The sequence below is a fragment of the Pezoporus occidentalis genome, unplaced genomic scaffold, assembly GCF_034315485.1.
Source record: "Pezoporus occidentalis ecotype Australia unplaced genomic scaffold, CSIRO_AGI_Poc_V1 ctg178, whole genome shotgun sequence".
In the NCBI taxonomy this organism is placed as follows: domain Eukaryota; kingdom Metazoa; phylum Chordata; class Aves; order Psittaciformes; family Psittacidae; genus Pezoporus; species Pezoporus occidentalis.
The window spans coordinates 85569-106562 of NW_026913618.1; the positions used below are offsets into that span (position 1 = coordinate 85569).

Sequence of the window (20994 nt, forward strand, 5' to 3'; positions counted from 1 at the left end):
GGAACTTTAATGTAACAAACATACTTGGCATGGGTTATGCTTCTAAGATTCCATCTGCATCCAAACTCTCAAGTCATGTGATAATACCAGGGAAATTTAAAGTTTTGTTGTACTCTTTATAAGGTCACTGTCAAAACCAATTGCACATATACATAAGCCAAGGGGTAATTTCCAAGGTACAGTTCTTTTTCTGCCATTATAAAGGGGGCTGTGGGTGGGGGGATAAAAATAATAAAATCAATAATGTCAAGTGTGAGGCATGAACAGAATAAGGGGCAGTAGAAATAGGCAGATGTATTTCTATGCACCTAACAGTTTTCAGCAGTATGCAAGCCAGCTTACACGCAGTAAATTTTGCTTCTCTTACGAATTTTTCTAACACTTTGCTCCTGGCACAGTATGGAAAAGGTTGAACACTCTTGTTACAAGGCAACATCAAGTCCTTAGTTTGTCTGTGCTCCACTGACAGGGCTGTCAGAATGACAGGAGACCCACTGCTTGACGTAGCTCCGTGTAAAATCCTCCCCCTCCTGCTCAAGAGAGATGGACCCACAGTTGGTCTGACCGTTTTGCTCAAATTCACAGTCAACCGGACTCCCACAGTCTGAGTCCACAAAGCCACTGTCAATAGTGTCCAAATCTATGCAGATCACAGGGTAACTGTCACCAGACATTGCGATGTGGGGGAAGGAGTCACAGGAACCTTCACTGTAGGAAACACTTTCACCATCAGGAGAAGGCAGAGAACCTGGATTTTCCAAATCCCACTGATTAGGCTGCAAGCAAAGGACTTCTAGGATGCTCCCCATCCTTCCTTCCAAAGCCCTTTCTGCTTGCTGGTGGGCTGGGACATTTGTGCTCCGCAGGTGGTCTGTAGACACAGAGCCTGAAGCAAGTATTTTGTCTTGAGTGCTCAGGTCAGTCAGAGGCAAGTCGCTGGGTATCTTTCTGTCTTCATCATCAACGTTAACCTTGGGATAACCTGTTTCTCCAGCACTATCCTCCTCCCTGGTATGCTCATGTCCCCTGTATACACTGTTACAGTTGCATTGGCAATTACAAGGCGTGAATTCATCAGCCACAGTCACAGTATCAATGAACAAATGCCCATATGACTGGTCCTGAGTCCCACTAGAGAGCAGGGACTGGCCATCCTGACCTGGGGCAGTCAGACACGACACACAGGGCTTGCAAGGCAGAACTCTTCTCATCTCGTGCAGCTCCTCCCGTGAGGTGCTGTTGGAATTACGCATGGTGTAAACTTCTAGGACTTCTGGAAGGACTATCCCCCATTCAAAGGAATCAAAAGTGATTTTTGAATGGGGTGCACCAACCCACTTCTGCACAAAGGGACAGAGAGGGAGAGAGGGAGGGAAAGAGAGAGGTTAGTGTCATCAGGTTTGAGGTTCTACAGAAATTACCAAAGTTCTTACAGCTTTAAAATGAAACTCTAAAAATCCCTGACTCCTCAAAGCGAGCAGGGTATGAGATGCTGCTGTCACCACATGCAGCAGCTGCAGGTGAACTGGCTCAACTGATTGAGAATGATTAGCTCTGAGAGGTTTGTGTGGCTTTGCAGTTTTCTCCATGCTGCAAAGAATGCCACTGCCCGTGGCAGCATTCCTTTGTGCATCAGCCAGAGGTCCCAAGCCACCATGTCTCCTCTGCCCTCTTGTCCTGGACACTGCTTCTCTCAGGAAGGATGGTCAGCTTCCCACCAGGTGTGCTGTGCTGGCACCTGACAACACAGCCTTGCTTTGTCGCTTCCCTCACCAGAGTTCCCTGTGAAGGGGGTCAAGGCAAGGCTGCTTCCAATCTTCTGTCTGCAACCGTGTACCAGACCAGCCTTTTCTCCCACAGTGACAAGAAGGAAGCAGGAATAGGCAGCGGATGGAGCCCTCAAAGAGCTGTAACCACTGCCTCTGCAGATTACTCTTACTGAGATGATTAGGGAGTGCTGCACACTGAATCTTGCCCTTCTGTATCACCATTAGTATTACATTCTGCCCTGTATTACCTCTAGATCACGAGCCCCTTGCATTCAGGCACATGTGTGAGTAAAGGCACCTCTGGGTTTCTCTGATCTAAGAACAAAGTAAAAGTTTCTGTTCTTTTAGAAGAAGTCATTGAATCAGACACTCAGATCACAACAAGCTTTAGGCATGTGCCACTAATAAATGCTAGTCCCACTAGAGGATTCTGCAGTCCAGAGGCTGGGCTCACCCCACACTCAAGACTTGGTTCTGCTCCCTGTCTGAGACTTGCCTAATGGCTGAGCTGTGCCAAGGCCCACCTAAGTGCACCACTTTCTGCCCTGTGATTGATTGATGGCTTGGCTTCATGAGTGAAGATTTGGGAAGGGCTTTACCCACACTTACTACAAGCGTGATGAGGACTAAAAGGGCAATGTGGGATAGGCAAATCCTGTTGGAAAAGGCTGCTTGGTCACACAGGATGTTGCCGAGCAAGACTATCATCTCCTGGATCAACCTCGAGTGACCAATGTCCTGAACCACCTGCATGCATGGTTTGGTCTGCAGTTTCCAGTGCACCTTATCACCTGCCGTTTCATCCCTCGCCTGTCGCTACAGGGCTTTGCAAGTGTGGGTAAACCCTTCGGGCCTGCGCAGTGGATTTTTAGGTGAGGCACAGAGTGTGTGGAACTGGCTCCACCCTTTACACCTGAGGTGAGGTTTACCTGCTGGGGCCTAGTGAGCTTGGATGGTGACAGCAAAGTACTCAGGTCGTAGGCTTGGTTAGAGTGTCCTTCTCTTAGATGTAAGGCCTTACAGAGCTAAACGAGCACCATCTGCCCTGGTTTGAAGTTAGAGTTGTCCTTCTCCTAGGATGGTTGCCCAAAGGCTAATGTTCAGGATGTTTCCAAACAAGACTGTCATCTCCTGGGTCAATTTCTTACTATTGCAACAACACAACAGCAGTAGGGTAAAATATCTAGGCAGGATTCTGACTTGGAGGCATTCAGTCATAAGCCCGCAGATAGTAGCCTCTCACTCTGTATAATGTTGGTAACAACACTGGGCTTCATAAACACTGTGAAGGCTTCTGACAGAGAGATGCATGACAGCTGTGTGTTGCCACAGCTGCCAGACTGCCTTAATCCTATCAGCCTCCTGCACAAATTGCACTCAGCGTAACTAGACATGAGCAAAGAATTTGGGAAGAGAACATCTTCACACAGCCTATTACCCTCTGAGACAGAGCATAGGAAAGTCTTCATTACAGTAGGAAGCACCAAGTCTATTTTAATTTCTTTTTAACCTAAGCTATGAAGACCTTATTATTAAAACTGTAATGGACAGAAAGGTATCCGAGGTGCTATTTGAAGAAACAGCAGGAAATCCCTTTGTAAAGTTCCTGCCCAACGTGATCTTGTGTACACACAAGGGTAAACAATGTTTCTCTGCTTTCCCTTCTCTTTTTAGGTCTTAACTTTTCCTATAACATTTTCACTGCTTTCTACCCAGTCCAGGACTCTCGTCTGCAGAGCATCACTATTGTAATTTGCTGATCGTTATTCACAGACATAACCTAAGCACTTGCTCTGGGGGAGGCAGGGTGCAGTTCAACAAGCTCTGCATCAGCTGGTTTCTTGCCAGCTGAAAGGGATGAGTCTGTTCATGTATTAGTGATGTCACCACATCCTCTGACAGCCCCTGCCTGTGCATCTTGTGCTGTGGCTATGGGGGCAACAGCACAAGATGCTGTGCTGCTTTCACCTGCACATTTATTAAGAAGCAGCTGAAGCTCATTTCCTTCTCAGCAGCACTGAACAGAGCAATTAGCAAGAATGTAATTCCCACAGAATAGAGAACCCTATATGGCTTCAACCCAACAGGAGTGTGGCTCTTGGCATACAGGGTGCTCCCACCTCTATTGTGAGCACTAGATAGCCTGTGACACTCAGGAATTCCCACAGAGTCCACCTGGTCTTGGATCGTTTCTCCAAGAGCAACCAGCGCCACTTGCCTCACAAGAGGATGCAAGTACCCCTCTGGAGCAGATATGGGAAGCCACAATAAGGCTGAAAGAGGAAGGCAGGTAAGAAGGGAGGCAGTTGCTGCCAACTTCAGCTTGAATGGCAACCCTCCAAGACTACTTGCTTAACCTAACTGCAAACATCAGCCATACAGCAGCGGGAAAGTACATGAGGATCATAAGGGCCCAAGGGCTCAGCTGGTGTCCCTTTCCCAGAGGGTCTAAGAAAAAGCAGAAACAAAGAGCAGACACTGAAGTGTCTCAGGTCAGTGCTGCTGTAGCAACAGGGACTTGTTCAGAAAGAGGCAGTGAAGTCTGCACTGACATGCCAGGAGTTTACCGTTTCATAATGGCATTGTGAACTGCTGTTCAGCTTAATACAACCATTATTTATGGATGCTCAGTGGTTTTAGTTTTGTAGCCTAAGAACTCCAGCAAACTCTGCAGTCTTTGCAAACCATTTTGCCACATGAGCAAGTTTGGCTGTTGTTAAATAGGAAGAGAATTTGGCAAGGCTAGGCAAGGTTACTCAAAGACACTTCCTGTACAGGGAGGCAGCTGCACTGTACTATCACACAGCAGTTATCTGCCCACAAAGCTCTAGCCATTTTTCAAGGATGATATGCAGAGCTACTGTCTGTATGAGTGACTCTTCAGAGGGAACTACAAATCTTGATGTTGAGCTCATGTCATGTGCAGAGGCTGGAGTAAGAGATGGCTCTAAAGTGAAGTCTGCTCCATGGCCTTGATGCAGCATGGGACTGGAGCTTTGGAAAAATCCCAGTTACTGTCCTGGTATCCCTTTGTCCACTCCCTTCAGGTTTACAGTCTTCACAGGTTATATATGAGCTCAGCTCACCCACTGAAACCTACAGAGAATAAGCAGCATGGATGTGACATAAAGGCCTTCATGGCACAGAGTAAACACTGGAGTGCTACTCCTTATATCTGGAGCTGTTTGGTATTCCCTTGAGATAGATTCCACCTCCCACTGCTCTAATAAGAACCCCTTGACCAGGACAGCATGATGGGATTTTTAGTTTAATTTTGACATGCCCTCCGTTTGCTTGTGTAGCCCATTAGTACCTTGAAATCTCCATCATGCACCAGGTAAAGTGGTTTGAAAAAGGGAGCAGGGTCTGGGATGCAAGCCATCTTCTTCCATAACCTGGAAGAGAAAAGAGAAAGACTTTATGCTTAAGTACACATTACAGATGCAAAACAAAGCATTTCCAGGTCTGATTCAGGCAGCTGCAGCCACCTGCCCAGCCTCACTGGCCTAATAAGTTAGCAGGTGGCTGAGGATGCAAGGATGTCTTGTGCTATCAGAGCCATCTAATGGCCTTTCTTGTGAGCCTCACAAGAGATGGGCCTCAGCCCTCAAGACTTGTGCATACAATATTCATGCTAAGGAAAGAGGTTTTTCTTTCCTTCCTGGAAAGGCACAAACTTCTAGAAATGCATTTTCCCCTCAGGCTGCCCCTGGTCTGCACCTCCAAGCCAGAACTCTGCCCTGTGTACTTCTTCTGTGTACAGGGGCTGTGCAAGCCCTGTTGTGCAGCATCCCAGCACCCTTTCCACTGTGCTGCAGCACCCCATCCCTCTGCAGTGGCACCTGACCCTCCAAAAAGTAGGGAGCCTTCAGCCAGCACTGAGCTGCCTGTGTCAGCTCTGCAAAGGGACAGGCCAGCCATGGCTATTGCTCCCATCTGGCAAATGCAGAGCACAGACAGGACCAGGAGACCAGCCCAGGAGGCTGGGTAGCCCCTTCTCATCCCCATGTGCCATTGTCTTGTTCCAGCCAGCTGAATGGCAGCAGAGTGCCAGAGAAAAGCAAGGTGCTCTTGGCAGTACATCAGCTGGAGACCATACTTTGCTGCCTGTGCATGGATATACAAGATGCAAAGAAGGCTGCATGTGAATAATCCATCTGTAGCAACAGAACTGTAGCATTTACTCCAGCTTCCTGAAGCATTCTTACCTCTGCTGTTTGGCCAGAAAGGTTGTGATTGAGGCAGTGATTGCCACGACACCACCCACCAACAGCAGCCATCCCATGTCTGCTGTCTGTGTCACTGCTAGAGAAAGAGACAGGATCATTCAGGCTCACCTTGCATTTTTATCCTGGTCAAAAAGCAAGAGATGGTGAGGAGACACCCTCAGCTTCTACCCCAGACTTTCTCTTAGGGACTAGGCTTTGAAGGACAGTAAAAAGGTCAGTACAGACAGCACATATCAGCCCAGCCCTGGGGTTTACGTACTCACTAAGCAAACCAAACATGCCTGTCTTTACTAGACTATTTGTTCTAATTAATTAGATTTGATTAGAGTTCTGGAAGTATTCTCTGCCATTGGGCTGGAAGGGCAAGGAGAGCTGGTTGTATGTACCCGCAGGGCCAGTTGTCAACATCAGCGGATGACTCCATTCACTCCAAAATCCATGATAACTAGTGCCTTCTCGGGGTCTGGCTCTCACTTGGAACTCGTACTCAGTGTTTGCCTGGAGTTCCCGTGGCAGAATTACCAGTGTCCTTTTATCTTCATGAACAGCTTTAGTCTTCCAGGTCTGTGAATGATGAAACACCAAACACTCAGGGCTGGAGTGACTGCTCCTAGATTACCCTCACTGCTGCCCAGCGAGGAGCCCTGCAAAGTCACTTCCTCTGCTCTCACATTGTTTCTGCAAGGCTGTGCTCTGGTTGGGCAGCAGCTGCATGGGGCCCTCAGGGATGCTTCCATGCAGGACAGCACGAGAAGTAAATGAACTGTCAGCCTTCCCCACAGGACCTAGTACTTCTTAAACAGCTTCTCAATTCTTTTTTCAGTTTTACCTGTTTTGAGTCCCGGCAAGCAAAGAGATGCCTTTTCCAAACCAGGAAAACCCTCCTCCCCACCAGTGCTCCTGTCCTGGTTGTGAAGGCCCCCTCTTCGCTACTACATCCTACTTGATGGTAAACTGACATCTCACCTCCCAGGTGTCGGTCCTTCTCTTGTAACGCAGCTGATATTCCAGCTCCTCATTCAAAAAGTAGAAAGGAAAGTTCTGGTAGATGGTTTCCCAAGAAATATTGTAACCCTCTGAGAACACAGCAGTCAGATTGAATGGAGGCTGTGGTTTGACTGAAAGACAGGATGGTGTTACCCTTCCCAACATTACTGCAGACAAGGGGTGGCTCAGCATAGTATCAGCAATGCAGAGCAGGCAGGGAGCAAAAGTGCCCTGGTAGGGTGGGGCCCCCCTCCACAGGACAACATCAACACCACTGCTGCCTCTCAGGCTGGGCCGCCATGCACGGAACCCCACATCTCAGCACATCTCTCTAAATGTGCCTTCTGCCTGTCTCTGAACCTCCTCATCAACTAAGGAACAGGAGAAGATAGCACAAGGGGCTAATACCAGCTGGGAAACAGCACCTTGTTCTTCCCATGGCATAGGAGGATTCTGTGTAGTCATAGTCACTTGTACAGTGACTATGTGTAACAGAGACATCAGGAAAAGCTGACGATAGTGGACGCTGCGTAAACCCAGTGCAAATCCCTGTGTCGTAAGTGCCTAAAAGACAAGCTTCTGTATCCCCTGCAGGCTGTTTTCTTATGTCCAAAAGCAGTAATGCACAAACTCCAGCCCTAGGTCTACAGGGTCCATCACTAAGCTATGATGCCTTTGCACGGGGACATCTAGGAGACATGCAAAGCACCACAATAGCCTGTCAATGGAGACAAGACGCTTTCCTGAAATGTTATGGTATTTTTTAAAGAGATGACACTTCTCAAATAAAGTTTACTTTGAGAAGAATCCAAGTAGATAAATCCTTTTTCACACTGCTACACAGCGCCTGTCTGCCTGGCTAACCACCCCTTCTTGTCACAGTTTGCGGCACAACTAGGAACACACCAGCATTCCACCAAGTCAACCAAATTGCTGCATCCAAATCTTGTCATGCAGAAGAGATGGTTTGGAGTTACCCCAGACAGAACTGGCACATCCATTATGTCTGGGACATCTTGCGCCACCCACAATGTCACGCTGGTTCAGGTATCCGCTGCAAGAGCCTTTTGGGCTTCCTGTGAGGACATTTGTGGCATTTGCAACTAAAGCAATTCCTCCTGGCCTTCAGGTTCTAGCCAAGAACAAACACCTGCATAGTCTACATATGAGACTGGTCTAAGGTAGAAATTTATCACTCTTGCTTCATGGGGGAAAAGAAATTTCCCCACAAAAAGACTCGGACCAAGCCAGCCCTAAGCTCAGCCTCAAGCATTAATGTTCCTGTAGTTTACAATAAGAGCACAGTGCTGTGTAGGTGAGTGCACACCAAACACAGGCCCCCAGCACTGCCTGCCATACTTGCTCCTTGCCCAGACTATCTAGGGGACAGGTACAAGGCCAGACAGTATTTATGAAACCCACCATTTTTCTACTTACTGTTCTCAGACATATAAAAGCCATTGGAAAGCACATGCTGCTTATCAGCTGTCTCTGTAACATCCACCTGGACTTTGATATCTGCCAGCAGTTCAGTCATATCCACAGTGCACACGTACTCTGTGTGACTGGTGTTCCTGGACAATTGCAGGAGACTGCAGGCAGCCACAGTGTTTTCTGGAACTTCCTCGGAAACCCTAAAAACCACCAAAAAAAACAAACAAGTCCACATCTGCCACATGCTGTAGTTTGACTAAAGCACCAGGCACAGAAATGATGAGAAAATAAAAGCAACATGTTCAAATAAAAATATATCTTTGAACTTTGACAGTTTTTGTGTCCATCTGCTGTCTGTCTATCCCCCTGCCCTTCTCCTTGTTCAGCTTAAGATCTTTGAGAACAGTAGGAAAGTGTTTGTGGAAAGGAAAGCTGCTGACCAGGGCTACACAGTTCAGGACTGCACCCACTTCCTTGCTGGGGCAGAGCAGCAGCCACATGAAGCTTGGACAAACTGCAGGAGCCCTTCCAGCACACAGGAGTGAAAGTCCATTGTTAACAGCAGCAAAAGGCAAGATATTCTCAGGGCAGGAGAGAAAACAATGCCAAAGAAACCAGAGGCAATGTAGCAGTCAGTGGCAAGCAGAGTAGTCAGTGGACACAGGAACCAGGGATCCTTTGCCAAGGGAAATGCCAGCTGATAACTTGAGTGTGAAGTACCTAGTAAAAAACAGCATGGCAGCAAGAACAAGATTTCTACCTAACAAAGGGGTCAGAAGGACACTGCTGTGCTATGGTCATCTCAGAAGTTCCTGCTAACTTCATTTTACTCATCCTACTGAGACGCACCATGTTGCAGTGAGGTTGTATGAACTGGCACCCAAGTCATTCCTCAAGACGCAGGACAGCGTCTGTACATAGTCCACAAAACAAGTGAGGTTTTCACAACATGTAGCTGTAGGTTGGGAAAGAGAAAACACAATATCAACTTCCATGGTGAAGCAAGCAGAACTTCGTATCAATATACAGAGTCCTCAGGACTCCCACTAAATCTGAAGGTAACAGACTCTGTGACAGCCCCCCCCCGAAATCTCCAGTCTTAGAGAGCACGATGTATTCACCTCTACAGGAAGGCAAGTCACTGACAGCAAGATAAGTGTCAAACAAAAATCTATTCAAAATGAGGTGGCAGCAAATGGCATGTCAGCATGCAGGAGCTGCTCAGATCGTGCTCGAATTGCCAAAATTATCTCTGTCCCCTCTTATACAGTCACTGTAGCAGAGTCACATACTATTTCTGCAAGAGCCCTGGCTTATGCAGCACGAGGCATGACTACCCCATCACAAACAGCAGCATATTGAAACAATTTTAGTGGTACCATTTCCTAAACCGAGTTCTGTTCTTTACTGCTTTCATTTATGGCATGGACAGGGCATTTTGCACATTTTAAAAAGTAGTATTTTAGTAATTCTTTCTTTACCACAGTCTCTGCGCACTATGTTTCTATAGCTTGCTATCTGCAGCATCATTACTTTTCGTGTCCAGCTCCAGGGGCTCGGAATATACTTTTAATGGAATTTTGGAAAAAAAAAAAAATATTGCACATTTGTAGTTACTAGAACTTCCATAAATCATTCTGATAGTAAAGTGGCAGGCACAATGTATTAACCACTGAAACTGAAACAGACTTCTAAAGAGAACTTAAGAGGAAATGGTAGGATTTATGCTGGTCAATAAGAAAATGGTCTAATTTGAAAGCGTTCACAAAGCAGTTTTTATGCTCTTCTAATTGTTCTGCAGGAGCTCTGCTCATGTATCGGTATCTGGAGTGTACTGTACAACAGCACTGCTGTTCTGTGCATAACACACTTAAGTTATCTCCCTGGATTTCATGGCAGAGCAGACAGCGGCACGGTGAGAAACGTCTGCATTGGTGAGTCCTCTCCTGACATGTCGCATCTTGGACTGACAAGAGACACTGCTACAACGCCAGTAAGGAAAGGCCTGTAGGAGGTGCTGGTGCAAACCATGCCTGCTACAGTGACTATTCAACTCTTCCACGTAACGTATCACCCCTCTTTGATGGCAATAAAATTGTCATCATCCAGGGAAAGATGTCAAGGTTGTTACATCCATGTAACATGGTCGTGTCCCGTCCATTCCCCCCCCCCCCCCAAATCAGGACTGCTCCCAGCCTTATGAGATTAATAATCTCATAAAATAGCTAATTAGTATTCTTCTATGCTGTTATGTTCATCAGCCAAATGGACTATTATGCTTAAGTAGCTGGTAAGCTGCAAGTGTATCTTTGGGCAAGAATCTGTTAACAAAATTAAGAAGATGGCAGATTTTTACTGTAAAGGAAATAATTAAGTGTCCCAAACCCAGTTTGACCTAGGATGAATTGTCCATCCTTGGTAGCATCAGAAACAAAAATCAAATACTTTTAATAGAAGACTCTAGCTTGGTCCAAACTGAAATTAGTATAGGATAATTCCCTGGCTAGTGTTACACAAAATTCAGACCAGACATTACAATGATCCTGCATGGCAGGAAGATAAACCTCAGAATTCATCTTTTCTGCTAATTTTGGTTTGGAGCAGGTCCAATGCTCTGCCTAGAAAAGCCTGTAAATGCTAAACTTGTGCCTGCTCCCTGCAGACACTGCAGTAGCTGCCTTTTTCTGCCCAGCTGACCTGTTCAGAAAGTCAGCTCTGAGTCAGCTGGAACCTGCCTGGTGAGTAGGAACCAGCAAGGGGGTTTGGGGGAATGACACTGGCTGCACGGTGCAGCCCTGAGCAAGGGAGCTTGGACCAGGAGAGGTTCACTCCACTGTCCCTGGCTGGTCTGCAAACAGCAGCCATAAGCCCCAGGGATATCCTAGTCTTGGCCACCAGAACTTTTCCTATGGCAAAGGTGGGGTTTGGGTGGCATGCAGTCAGGCTGAGCTCTGCCCAGCTGTGCATCTCCTTGCATGTGCCCTCTACTACCCATGGAGCCTCTTGCATAACTCATTATCCCATGGAACCTTCTCCCCTGGTATCCTATCTTGTGTTTGCTATCCCATGACAATTTAGTAGCATGCAAATCTCAGCAGCGCCTCTGTCATAAGCCACTAAGATAAATCCTATGGGTGTACAGCCTGGGAGAGATATCTGGGAACTTACTGTACTGGAGTAAGAGGAAGAAGGAAATACTCTGGAGCCACAGTTTGTTCCTCATGGTGGTTCTGACTGGATGTCCTGGGGGGGCAAAAACAAAACAAAACCAAACCAAAAAACCACACACCTTAAAAAGTCCCAAACAAACAATTAAAAGTTCATCTCTGCCATCTCTTGTATGATAAAAAGTTGAGGTAGAATTAATTTTGCTTTCATTTAAATGTCTAAAAGTAAAGCGCCTGATTTAGGCAAGTCATCCTGTGTGTACCTACTCCATGGGTTAGGGAGAGTGACCAACAGCCCTGCCAATTGCTGGTAACCAAGTCAGTGAAATCTCTGCTCCTTGCCAGCAGCATGTGCTCAGAGAAGTCAGGAAAGTGACTGCAGCCACAGTCTATCCATGCAACAGGAAGGCACTTGAGTTAAGCACTAACCCATGTTTTCTTCAGTGGTTTCCTGCAACTAGAAATGGTTTGCGAACAGGAGAAGTGACATTGCTGTGGCTTCAATATCTGTACAGTGCATTAGTCATAGTCTGAATGTCACTGTGGGTCTGTATAAGCACAGCTTGTGAGAGAGAGCTCATTGGTTTGTTCTACCCATGGTTTAATAAGCATGGAGTTCCTGGTTAAGAGACTCCAGCAAGGCAAACCAGTCAAAAAACCAAAAAGCTTCCCATATGGCACAGAAGAGAATGATGTACAGTACTCACTTCAGGGAAACGCTGTCCTGATGCACTTTGGTGAAGAGAACCTGCAGAGAAAAGGACAGCAGGATGTTTACAACAATATGAGGAAACAGCATCGCATACGAATGACTGCTCAACCCACAGCCCCCACTCCAAGACCAACCCCAGAAGCCACATAACACACTAAGGCTGTGTTTTCACAGCATTTAACGTTTACGGAAACACACAGATGTGCACGGGAAGACTCAAAATGAGCTCCCTGCCGAGTACTGGGAGTCCTTCTCCTCAGGCTGCTCCCAGTCCCTCCGCTTCCCAGCCCGGATCGATACCGATACCGGGTGCCGTGACCCAGGTGCAGGAGCAGGTCCTGGTTGCCTCGTCCCTCCCCAGCACCAGCAGCGAGCTGCAGGCCGTCACTCAGCAGAGAACGGCAGCGAGGCCTCTCCCACCCGCGGAACATTTGTGGTGCTGAAAAATTTCCCAGGGTTACTCAAATAATGAAAGCAAAATAAATTTAGCAGCCCCCAGAAAGCCCCTGCAGCCCCGCACGGGCTGAGCCTTGCTCTCAGGCACCAGGGTCCAGATGAGATCAGGAGGCTCCTGAGAGGTGCCCCAAACGCATCACGGCCGCAGGCCTGCGCTGGGAGCAGCCGGGGTGCTGCTGCCCCTCCTTTCCTGCCAAAGGCACTGTGCGGGTGAAGCGCACACTGCAGCTCGGCGCGGGGCCTGGCCCCTGCCAGCCTGCCCCAGCTGCTGCGAGCGGCAGGACAGGAGCTCTTTCCCCACACTCCAGCCCTTCCTTGTGCACCACACGTTGCCTTGAGGAAATGCCTTTTCTTGACCCCTCTGGTCCCAGTTCAAGCTTTCTCTGTAGGGTAACGATTGTCACCACCGCCGTTTCTGGTGGCTTCTGATTACTACGACCCAGGCCACTGTCTAACCCCACCTCGTGCTCCCTTTCATCCTCCCACTGCTCTTCTCCAAGTTCTCATTCCTTTGAGTGCTCTCCTGCCCCCCGGAACCTCTCACCTGACCTCACGCTAGGACCGCCTGCACCACAAGAGCAGATGCCCCAAGGTGGGCAGGCTCCCGAGGCAGCTTCCGGTCGTGCCTTCACAGCATCGAGGCCCCTCCTCCTCGCAGCACATTTCGCACAAGAACCGTGTCACTCACCCTGGACACACGACGCATGCACTTGGCCACCGCCTTTTCACCTCCTCCTCCTCCCTGGGCAATACCTGGAACCTGTAACTGCCGGGCTCAGAACGTCCAGGGCTGCCCTGGCTTAGGAGGGCAGCAACCTGCCCAAACGGGCCCGTTCCCACCCCAGAGCGCGCCGCCTGCTCCCCTCAGCCCTTGTGCCCTCCTGGCTACACCCCAGTGCAGGCCACGGCGCGGGGCCCCGCGGCAGAGCCCACCTCCGTGTCACTGCCCACGACTGCCATGCTCTGCAGTCCTGGCCACCCTGTGGGGCCGAAAGGCAACTTGCTGCCTCTTCTTCAGCAGGGGAAGGAAGGGCTGGGCCGTCAGGGGGGCTCTGCAGCCCCAGTGCTTGTTTCAGAACCCAACTGGCAGTGCCCCAGTGTTTCATGTTCAAGCCATTTCTGTAGCTCCCTCATTTTATCCCCACTCCTGCTTAAATGGCCAGAGCAATGCAAGGGAAGCCTTTGCTGGTTTTAGCTGCTGGACTGTGATTTCTTTGAAGTGCCATCCCTATTTTCCTTCCTCTGCTCAGAGAATAGCCTGTACCATCAATCCAATAGTACAGGAAGGACTGAACAGGAAAAAGTCAAACCAACAAGCTCATCAAGGAAGACGTCTTACGGAGATACCACAGGCTGCCGTTACACACTGGAGAGAGGTTAACATACAAGGTTGTAATCTAGAAGGAGGCTTCCTGAGCAGAGCACGGTAGCAATAATAAGACAGAAAAGCAGTAGGATGGAAGGAGGCAATACTTCCTCACCCGAGGCTCCACTGTCCCGTCTCTTACCCTTGCCAGTGCATACAGATGAGTCCAGCACTTATCCCCTTCACTTCTTGCACAGTTCTCCTACCTCAGTGTAGTGGGAAAGCACTGCTACCTCAAAGTGCACCACAGAAAGCGCAGTGCTGTGAGTCTGACCTCCTGGCTGTGCTCCAGGTTGTTATGACGAGACACGGATTCATGTGCAGAATAGCTGGGAAAGACGCAGCTCTGCAGCAGTGCCTCTGTGGTCTTTGCTGGCTGAAAGACCTCATGGCTTCACAGAGATGGATAGCGGACCCTGTTGTGAGGCTTCCTTCAGTCAGGCCCTCTGCAAGCTTCAATCCCAGCCTGAGATTAAGACCTCTGCCTTTCCTACATCCCTCCATTTGTTACACTCTTCCATTTGCTTCCATGTGACAGCACCTTGCTCATGTGATTGTTCACTTGGAGGGAAGAATGGCAGTTGGCAACGAGCAGAGGCAGGAACTTATTCCCTGTCTGGCATTAGAAAAGTCCTTTCTACCACCTCACTTCAATTTCTCTGTGAAACGGGGGCTCTGAGACAGCTTCGTGCATCCTTGAAACACAGCTATTTAATTCTTATAAAATGTCAAGCATTGTACAGCTGCTAAGCACCACTGCTGCAAACTCTGTAGTGTCCTAGGGAACACTGTGTGAGAGCACAGGAATAAAGCTGATCAGCCATTCATATAGATGCGCACATGTAAATGATACTACAAGGTTTTGATATACCAGAGGATAAGAAATATGACCAATACAGACAGACATTTACAGACACAAAGATGATTTTAGCGAAGGATCTGGTAATATGGTGCTATCAGCCGCCAAAGATGGTTGCAGTCTGAGCTCAAAGTTTGAAATGTCTCCAGGAAATGTAGATACTTACCAAACTTCCCCAAAAGAACCCTAATTAAGAACTCAGTTGAAGTGAAAAAAACAAAACAAAACAGCCCCCTCGGTATTTCCAAGCATGAGAAATACATGTCCTTGCTACATCCAGGCAAAAAACCGTTCAAGCCCCTCAGTCACCCCCTGTATGAAAAACAGAGCTTTCTTCTTGAAGAAAAGTTGATTGTCAGTGTATACCACCATCTAAGCACAAAGCCAAAGCAACAGGGAGACAGAAAGATTCTCTAGCTGTCCAGCAGAGGCCAACAGCAACGACAGTAGGGGCACAAGGGACACGTCAGCTACAAGGAAGCTTTACAGTGAAGTCACAGATATCAAGCAGTAGCAAACTGGCAGCAGAGAAAGCTGGAGGAAGCATGAACATTACCTTGCCCTGTCCCTGTCCTCTCAACTGTCCACTTCAGCCTCCCAACACGTCCATGGCTGGCCTGGCTAAATCACCACTGCAGCTGCGGATGCTGCGTGCGCAGGAGCTGCAGAGCAGGTGGGTCTCATGATCACTGAGCAAGGGTAAAGCCTGCTTGTGCACAGCCCGGGCTGTAGGTATTGGAATACAGTGATAAATGGGGTTGACGTCACCACTGTACCAGTATTACTGTGCAGATAGAAGGATGTGGTGAGCAGAGGAGGCAATGAATTTGGGTCTAAACACCCACACAGCATTTATTACTGTATTGCTCTGCTCTGTTCCTCTCATGTGAGAAAAAGGTGGGGGAGCAGATAAAAACTCACAAGCCTCCAATCTAAAAGGCCATAGAGGCCATAGTGGGGCTAGTGGGTTAGAGCTTTGCAGTGGGGAGGCATCAGTTAAATGGCCAAACCTAAGTATATAGTACAGTGTGTATGCCACCGGAGACAGGAACCACTGCACTGCACTTCCACCTGTCCCCAGCATGGTCTCTGGGCCCAGGGCAGCAGCACCAATACTCAGACCACAGGCAGGGAGCTGGTCTGGCTCCAGCAGGGGAGAGGGGCTCACCCCTGCGCTGCCCTCCTGCCTGCAGCTCGTGCCTGCGCTGGAGCTCTGCAGGTTGCAAGGCTGACACTGAGGAAGGGCAGGCCAACCCACCCCTGTGTACCTTAAAGGGGGCTGCAAGGAGTCCAGTGCATGTTCCTTGTGTCCTTGGGCAAGAGGGAATGGAGCAGCGCTAGAAGGAGGCTTTGCATGCTCAGCAGAGTGTGGTGGTAGGAGGGTAAACAACAAGGAGCTGGAATAACCCAAGGAGACTGCAGCAGCGAAGCAGGCACAAAGCAGCTGGGTGCAGGGTGAGCAGGCTCTGTGCTCAGCCCCTGCTGCACCCACCACACAAAGACTTGGCACAGCACAGCATGACCAGCCAGGCAGCCTGAGGCACCAGATGCACACCCAAGCTGGGGCCAACTCTCACCCAGACCTCAGGGCTCCTCAGGTACCTGTAAGGGAAATTACAGACATGGGAGAGTCAGGCTGGTCAGACTAAGTACAGTACATAGTGCCTGTACATGCGTGCATGTGCAAGTACATGCATGTGCACATGTGAAGCTGTGCAAGTAATCCAATGTGAAGAGCAACAAGCAGTCTTGCCCCTGCAGAGCAAACACTTAACATCCAACTGGTTCTTCAGTGCTGGGAGCCCAGCACAGTGTGACCCATCAGATCTCCTTCATTGCTGAGGACTGTACCCACCGTACACAGCCTGGGAAGAACCATCATGTAGGACACACACGCAGGATCTCTAGGGGCCCTGATACTTGTTCCCACCTGGCGCAAAGTACATAGGTGCATCTCCTGCACAGAACAATGCAAGTCAGTGGGCTCAGTGCCCAGCGCCTGCCTCCACAAGCACACAGCTCTAGAGCTGCTCTGTGCTGTGAGGGCACTGACCCCTCTACACCTGAGGTTCCATGACACTTCAGGGCAGCTGAATCCAGCCCCAAAGGTAAAGCACTTGGAGACCTGAAGCAGTTCAATTGCCACAGATTTATGTTGATTTGAGAAGAGAGGCAACTGCTTTCATCCAGCTGTAATCACATATTCACCAGAAGGAAGTGTGAAGAGTGCAGCAGGAAGGTTTTGGTAGACTCTGCTAAAGCTATTGATGACCCAAGAGCATTTTGCCACAACTGGAAGGACAACATCTCTAAGTATTTATAAGCAGGAATAAATACACACAGAGGAAGTAACAGTCAGAGCTGACGTTTCCATTCCCTCGAAGAGAGAATTAGTGATACTTGCAGTTATCAAGTTCATGATATGGGGGTGAAAATTCCACACAAACAGTACTACATCTGTGTTTTGTTCCTGCCACAATGGAATTAAAACAACATCCTCTGCATTGTCAAATATATGCAGCTGGTATAACTAGGGTCAAAGGCGCCTTTACTAGCTGGTGACATTTAGGAGGAAGATAATTGCACATTACGATAAGCGATGAGTAAAGCATGGCAGGAGAACAGCTGAAACACGAGTAACAGTGTTCTAGTGGAAGAGAAAGCAATAGAAGAAACCACCTCAAAGCTCAGGAAATGGGGTAAAACATGAATGAGCCAGGCAGAAAGCAGAGGTGTTAGTCAGCAAAGCAGCAGGCTGAAAAACAACAAAGCCCCCCAGCTGGCAGGCTGGGAGCTGGCAGGATGCTGCAGAGGAGGAAGCAATGGGTTGCTTTTGCTCTGGGGAATGCTGAGTGCCACCAGCAGAGACCCCAGGACCCTGCCCTCCAGCCTCCCTTTTGCTTTTACCAGTTGTCTCTTTGCAGCCACCAACATTGGGCTCAGCCTCTTGTTTTCCCCATTATACACCAAGTCTGAAGCCATTCTGCATGAAGGCTATTGCATGAGGACACCACTTTGGCTCCTGCCAGAGGAAAAGGGCTTACCTTCACAGAGCTTTGACTGTAAACATTTTGCTCGCACAGAGGCTTGTATCTTCTCTTAGGAAATCACCAGACACATGCTGGTAAACAGAAACAGGAATGACTGTGCCTGTGAGCTCACCCTGAAACAGAAACCTACAGCTCTCATACAGCATGCAAACTGTGCCCAGAGCATCTCCCAGATGCCTCGCTATGCTGAATACATTCAGCCCACAGGAAAGCATGCTTTCTCCAAGACAGCCTCCACGCCAGCCCTCTTTGAGAGCTGAGACCCCTGCAGATAGCCCACAGGCAGTCCTCTGCCTCCATGGGAGCCCTGCTCCACAGCTGGGTTCCTGCAGCTTCACAAACTAAACATCAGCCTTTTCTGGTCTAATCAACTGATGTGCCCCATGCTCTCCACCCTCCCCTACCGCAGCCATTCTCAGACTGGTCCCAGGTCACACGCTGCATGTCTGTGCTTCCAAAGAGCTCTGACCCTGCATGGGGTCAGCAAGTCCATCGCATACGCCACAGTGCTCACCCGAGTCAGCAGCGCTGCCAGAACTCTCTGCTCCTTCCACACAGGTTGGCAGAAACTGACCCATGTAGAGCCAGCATCCACCAGCTGGTCCCCAGGTCTCTGCTCACAGGGATGCACCAAGGCCAGAACCCTGCTGCTGGCACAGCTCTTTATGGCAAGAGCCCCACCTGAGCCTCTCTGATCTTTGTTTTGCCACAGCTGTCACATGCCAGCATGCCTCGGCCCTGCAGCAGCTTGCCCGGCCACCAGCTCTCACAGCAGACCCTCCACACTGAGTGTGCCTTGGAGACCTCTGCCACCTCTAATGGGGTGAAAACACAGGAGCTACCTTCAACCTCACACTGCAGAGGCACTTGCAGAGCAAGAGCTAATGGCTGGCAGGGCAGAGCTGCCTCCAGCGGCGAGCAGCGAGCTGCAGGAGGTGATGGCATGGCAGACCACAGACCAGCAGCACCGCTGGCTCCATCCCAAAGCCACAGGACAGGCCCAACATAAGCCATGGCTTCTCACGTCACTGTGTCTTTAGGAGAAAAGGTGGGTGGGGGTACAGGCTGGACAAACAGGCAGAGACAGGGAAGCACCTTGCGATATCACACAGTATCACAGTATGCTAGAGATTGGAAGGGACCTCGAAAGATCATCTAGTCCAGTCCCCCTGCCGGAGCAGGAACACCCAGATAATGTTAATATGCTGGGGCATATTAATAACATTGAAGATACACAGGATTTTCTTGGAAACAGATTGCTCCAAAGTAACCAGTGTTTCCAAAAACTCAAAATACAATCCTGCACAGAGAAGCCGAAAGGCTTTGTGAGACTCTTGGGCAGTCCAAGTTTTGTGAAGCTGTGGCTTTGCTATGATGCTGCGTTAGGAGTTCATTGGAAGGTGGCAGAAGGCAGGAGATTGCTTTGTTTGAGGCTAAAAAAGTACAAAATAAGGGGTTATTGGCTCCATAGAACACAGGGACTAATGCGATGAAATTGGGTCACATCAGTGTATCTGCACCCAAAGCAGCACTGGGAAACGCTTCCAGCACTCTGCAAGAAGAGGAGTCTGAGGCTTGTTCCTACAAAAGGCAGGGGCTAGGGGATTCTGTGCCCCACAGTGACTGCTTGTGGTGTGAGGCTCCTGCTCAAAGAAGGAAGCTGAGCCGCTGGTTGCTGCTCTGTACCAGCTCTGCACAGCCCCGGCTTCCACACCCCTTCCCTGCCACTGTGCATGTGCAGAAGTTGGGAAGAGAGCGTGGAGAAGCTGGAACGTGCTAAGAGCAGCACAAAGCTAAACCGATGGCAGGTAACTGGCAAAATAGATATAATACAAACAGCAGCTGAATGCGTTGGTCCTTCCTGCTGAGGAGCGCAGGTGGAGGTTTATAAGACACCTCGTAAGAACTGCAAAGGTGGGAAGAATCCCTGGCGCTTCTGCAGCAGCTCGGAGCAAGGCTGTGAAATGGGGGCTAAACCGCAGGTCCTAATTCCTGCCTTGTGCAGGAAACAAGGCACACGATGGCTCTGTTGCCTAGCTCACATTGTGGAGGAGCATACCGTGTGCTTCTGGAGAGCCTCAAGCAGGCAGTGCCACCCAGCACTGAACTGTCCTCCATAACCTTCAAGCCTAGAGCCCGCCAGGCAGGTGCACTGGACAGTGACGGCAGCACAGCAAGAGCCTCCCAGAGCCAGCTCCGGGAGACCTCACTCACCAGAGGCCAAGAGGGCAGATGTTGGGGCTAACCTTGGCCAGAGCAGACCTGGTTCTCACAGCAGCTCTCTAGAGGACCTGGACAAGAATAGGGGACCAGTTACAGCCCTGAGCCGGGTGTGGAAGTTCCCCCCCCCCAAGAGGCACTCCAGCGTTTCTCACCCTGTTGTAATTCTTGTTGCTGTGTGGGTGGCTCACTGCAGGTGAAACCAGCAGTGGCTGAGATGGGGAGAAGCAGCCAACCTCAAACTCTTCAGCTGATACCAAATTCCCCCTTGTGTAAGAGCTGGGGAAACAGCCACAAGTAGGAAAGTCCCAGTGACAGGTTAGACACTGACTCAGTAACCTTCAAGCAGAGGACAAACAACAGACTGCTGTGAATGCCTGCTCTTATGCAATGGGGCACAGACAGGACCACGGAAGCTGCTGATCCACCACAGATCAGGGACAGGAACTCCTTAGGGTGCCTGCCACACTCCATGCACAGGTCTAGGACAGTCATCCCTGTATCAAGGACAGGCTGTGGGTCACAAGCTGTACTCTACCAACTCTTGCCATTACAACTGCCTCTCTGCATTCAGCATACAGAATTTTAGGGCTCCTGCACAGCTGCTCAGTTCTGTTAACAGCAGAGCAAAAAAGGAAACGGTGCTCCTGCCCCCACAGCAGCACTTGGCTCCCACCTCTGTTCATCCAGGGCTGCAGCCAGTTTTTCTTCTCTGTCTTGCAGTCTTGCTGGTGGGGCAGAAGGC

General features: G+C 49.3%; 1 protein-coding gene across 5 annotated transcripts; it reads right to left on the minus strand.

Moving 5' to 3' along the window:
- Positions 1-93: 93 nt before the first annotated feature.
- IL21R (interleukin 21 receptor) lies at positions 94-18047 on the minus strand. 5 transcript variants are annotated; one of them, XM_062614703.1, is made up of 10 exons: positions 18024-18047; positions 12294-12334; positions 11588-11662; positions 9269-9374; positions 8423-8619; positions 6965-7116; positions 6385-6562; positions 5978-6074; positions 5083-5164; positions 94-1340 (listed from the first exon to the last, which is right to left on the minus strand). In XM_062614703.1, the coding sequence occupies exons 3-10, from the start codon at positions 11640-11642 to the stop codon at positions 444-446; spliced, it is 1764 nt and encodes a 587-aa protein (XP_062470687.1). In that variant the 5' UTR covers positions 11643-11662; positions 12294-12334; positions 18024-18047; the 3' UTR covers positions 94-443. The 5 variants fall into 5 exon arrangements, with proteins under 5 accessions (XP_062470687.1, XP_062470689.1, XP_062470688.1 ...); XM_062614705.1 differs by lacking the exon at positions 18024-18047 and adding an exon at positions 15536-15909 and having other exon boundaries at positions 6965-7074; XM_062614704.1 differs by lacking the exon at positions 18024-18047 and adding an exon at positions 15536-15909 and having other exon boundaries at positions 5978-6071.
- Positions 18048-20994: the final 2947 nt, after the last annotated feature.

Coding starts and splice junctions, on each gene's coding strand:
- IL21R (XM_062614703.1), bottom strand. CDS start 11,642: ATGAGGAACAAACTGTGGCTCCAGAGTATTTCCTTCTTCCTCTTACTC. Junction 9,375..11,587: donor CTTCCTCTTACTCCAGTACA/GTAAGTTCCCAG, acceptor CCCAACCTACAG/CTACATGTTGTGAAAACCTC. Junction 7,117..8,422: donor CTTTTATATGTCTGAGAACA/GTAAGTAGAAAA, acceptor CCTGTCTTTCAG/TCAAACCACAGCCTCCATTC.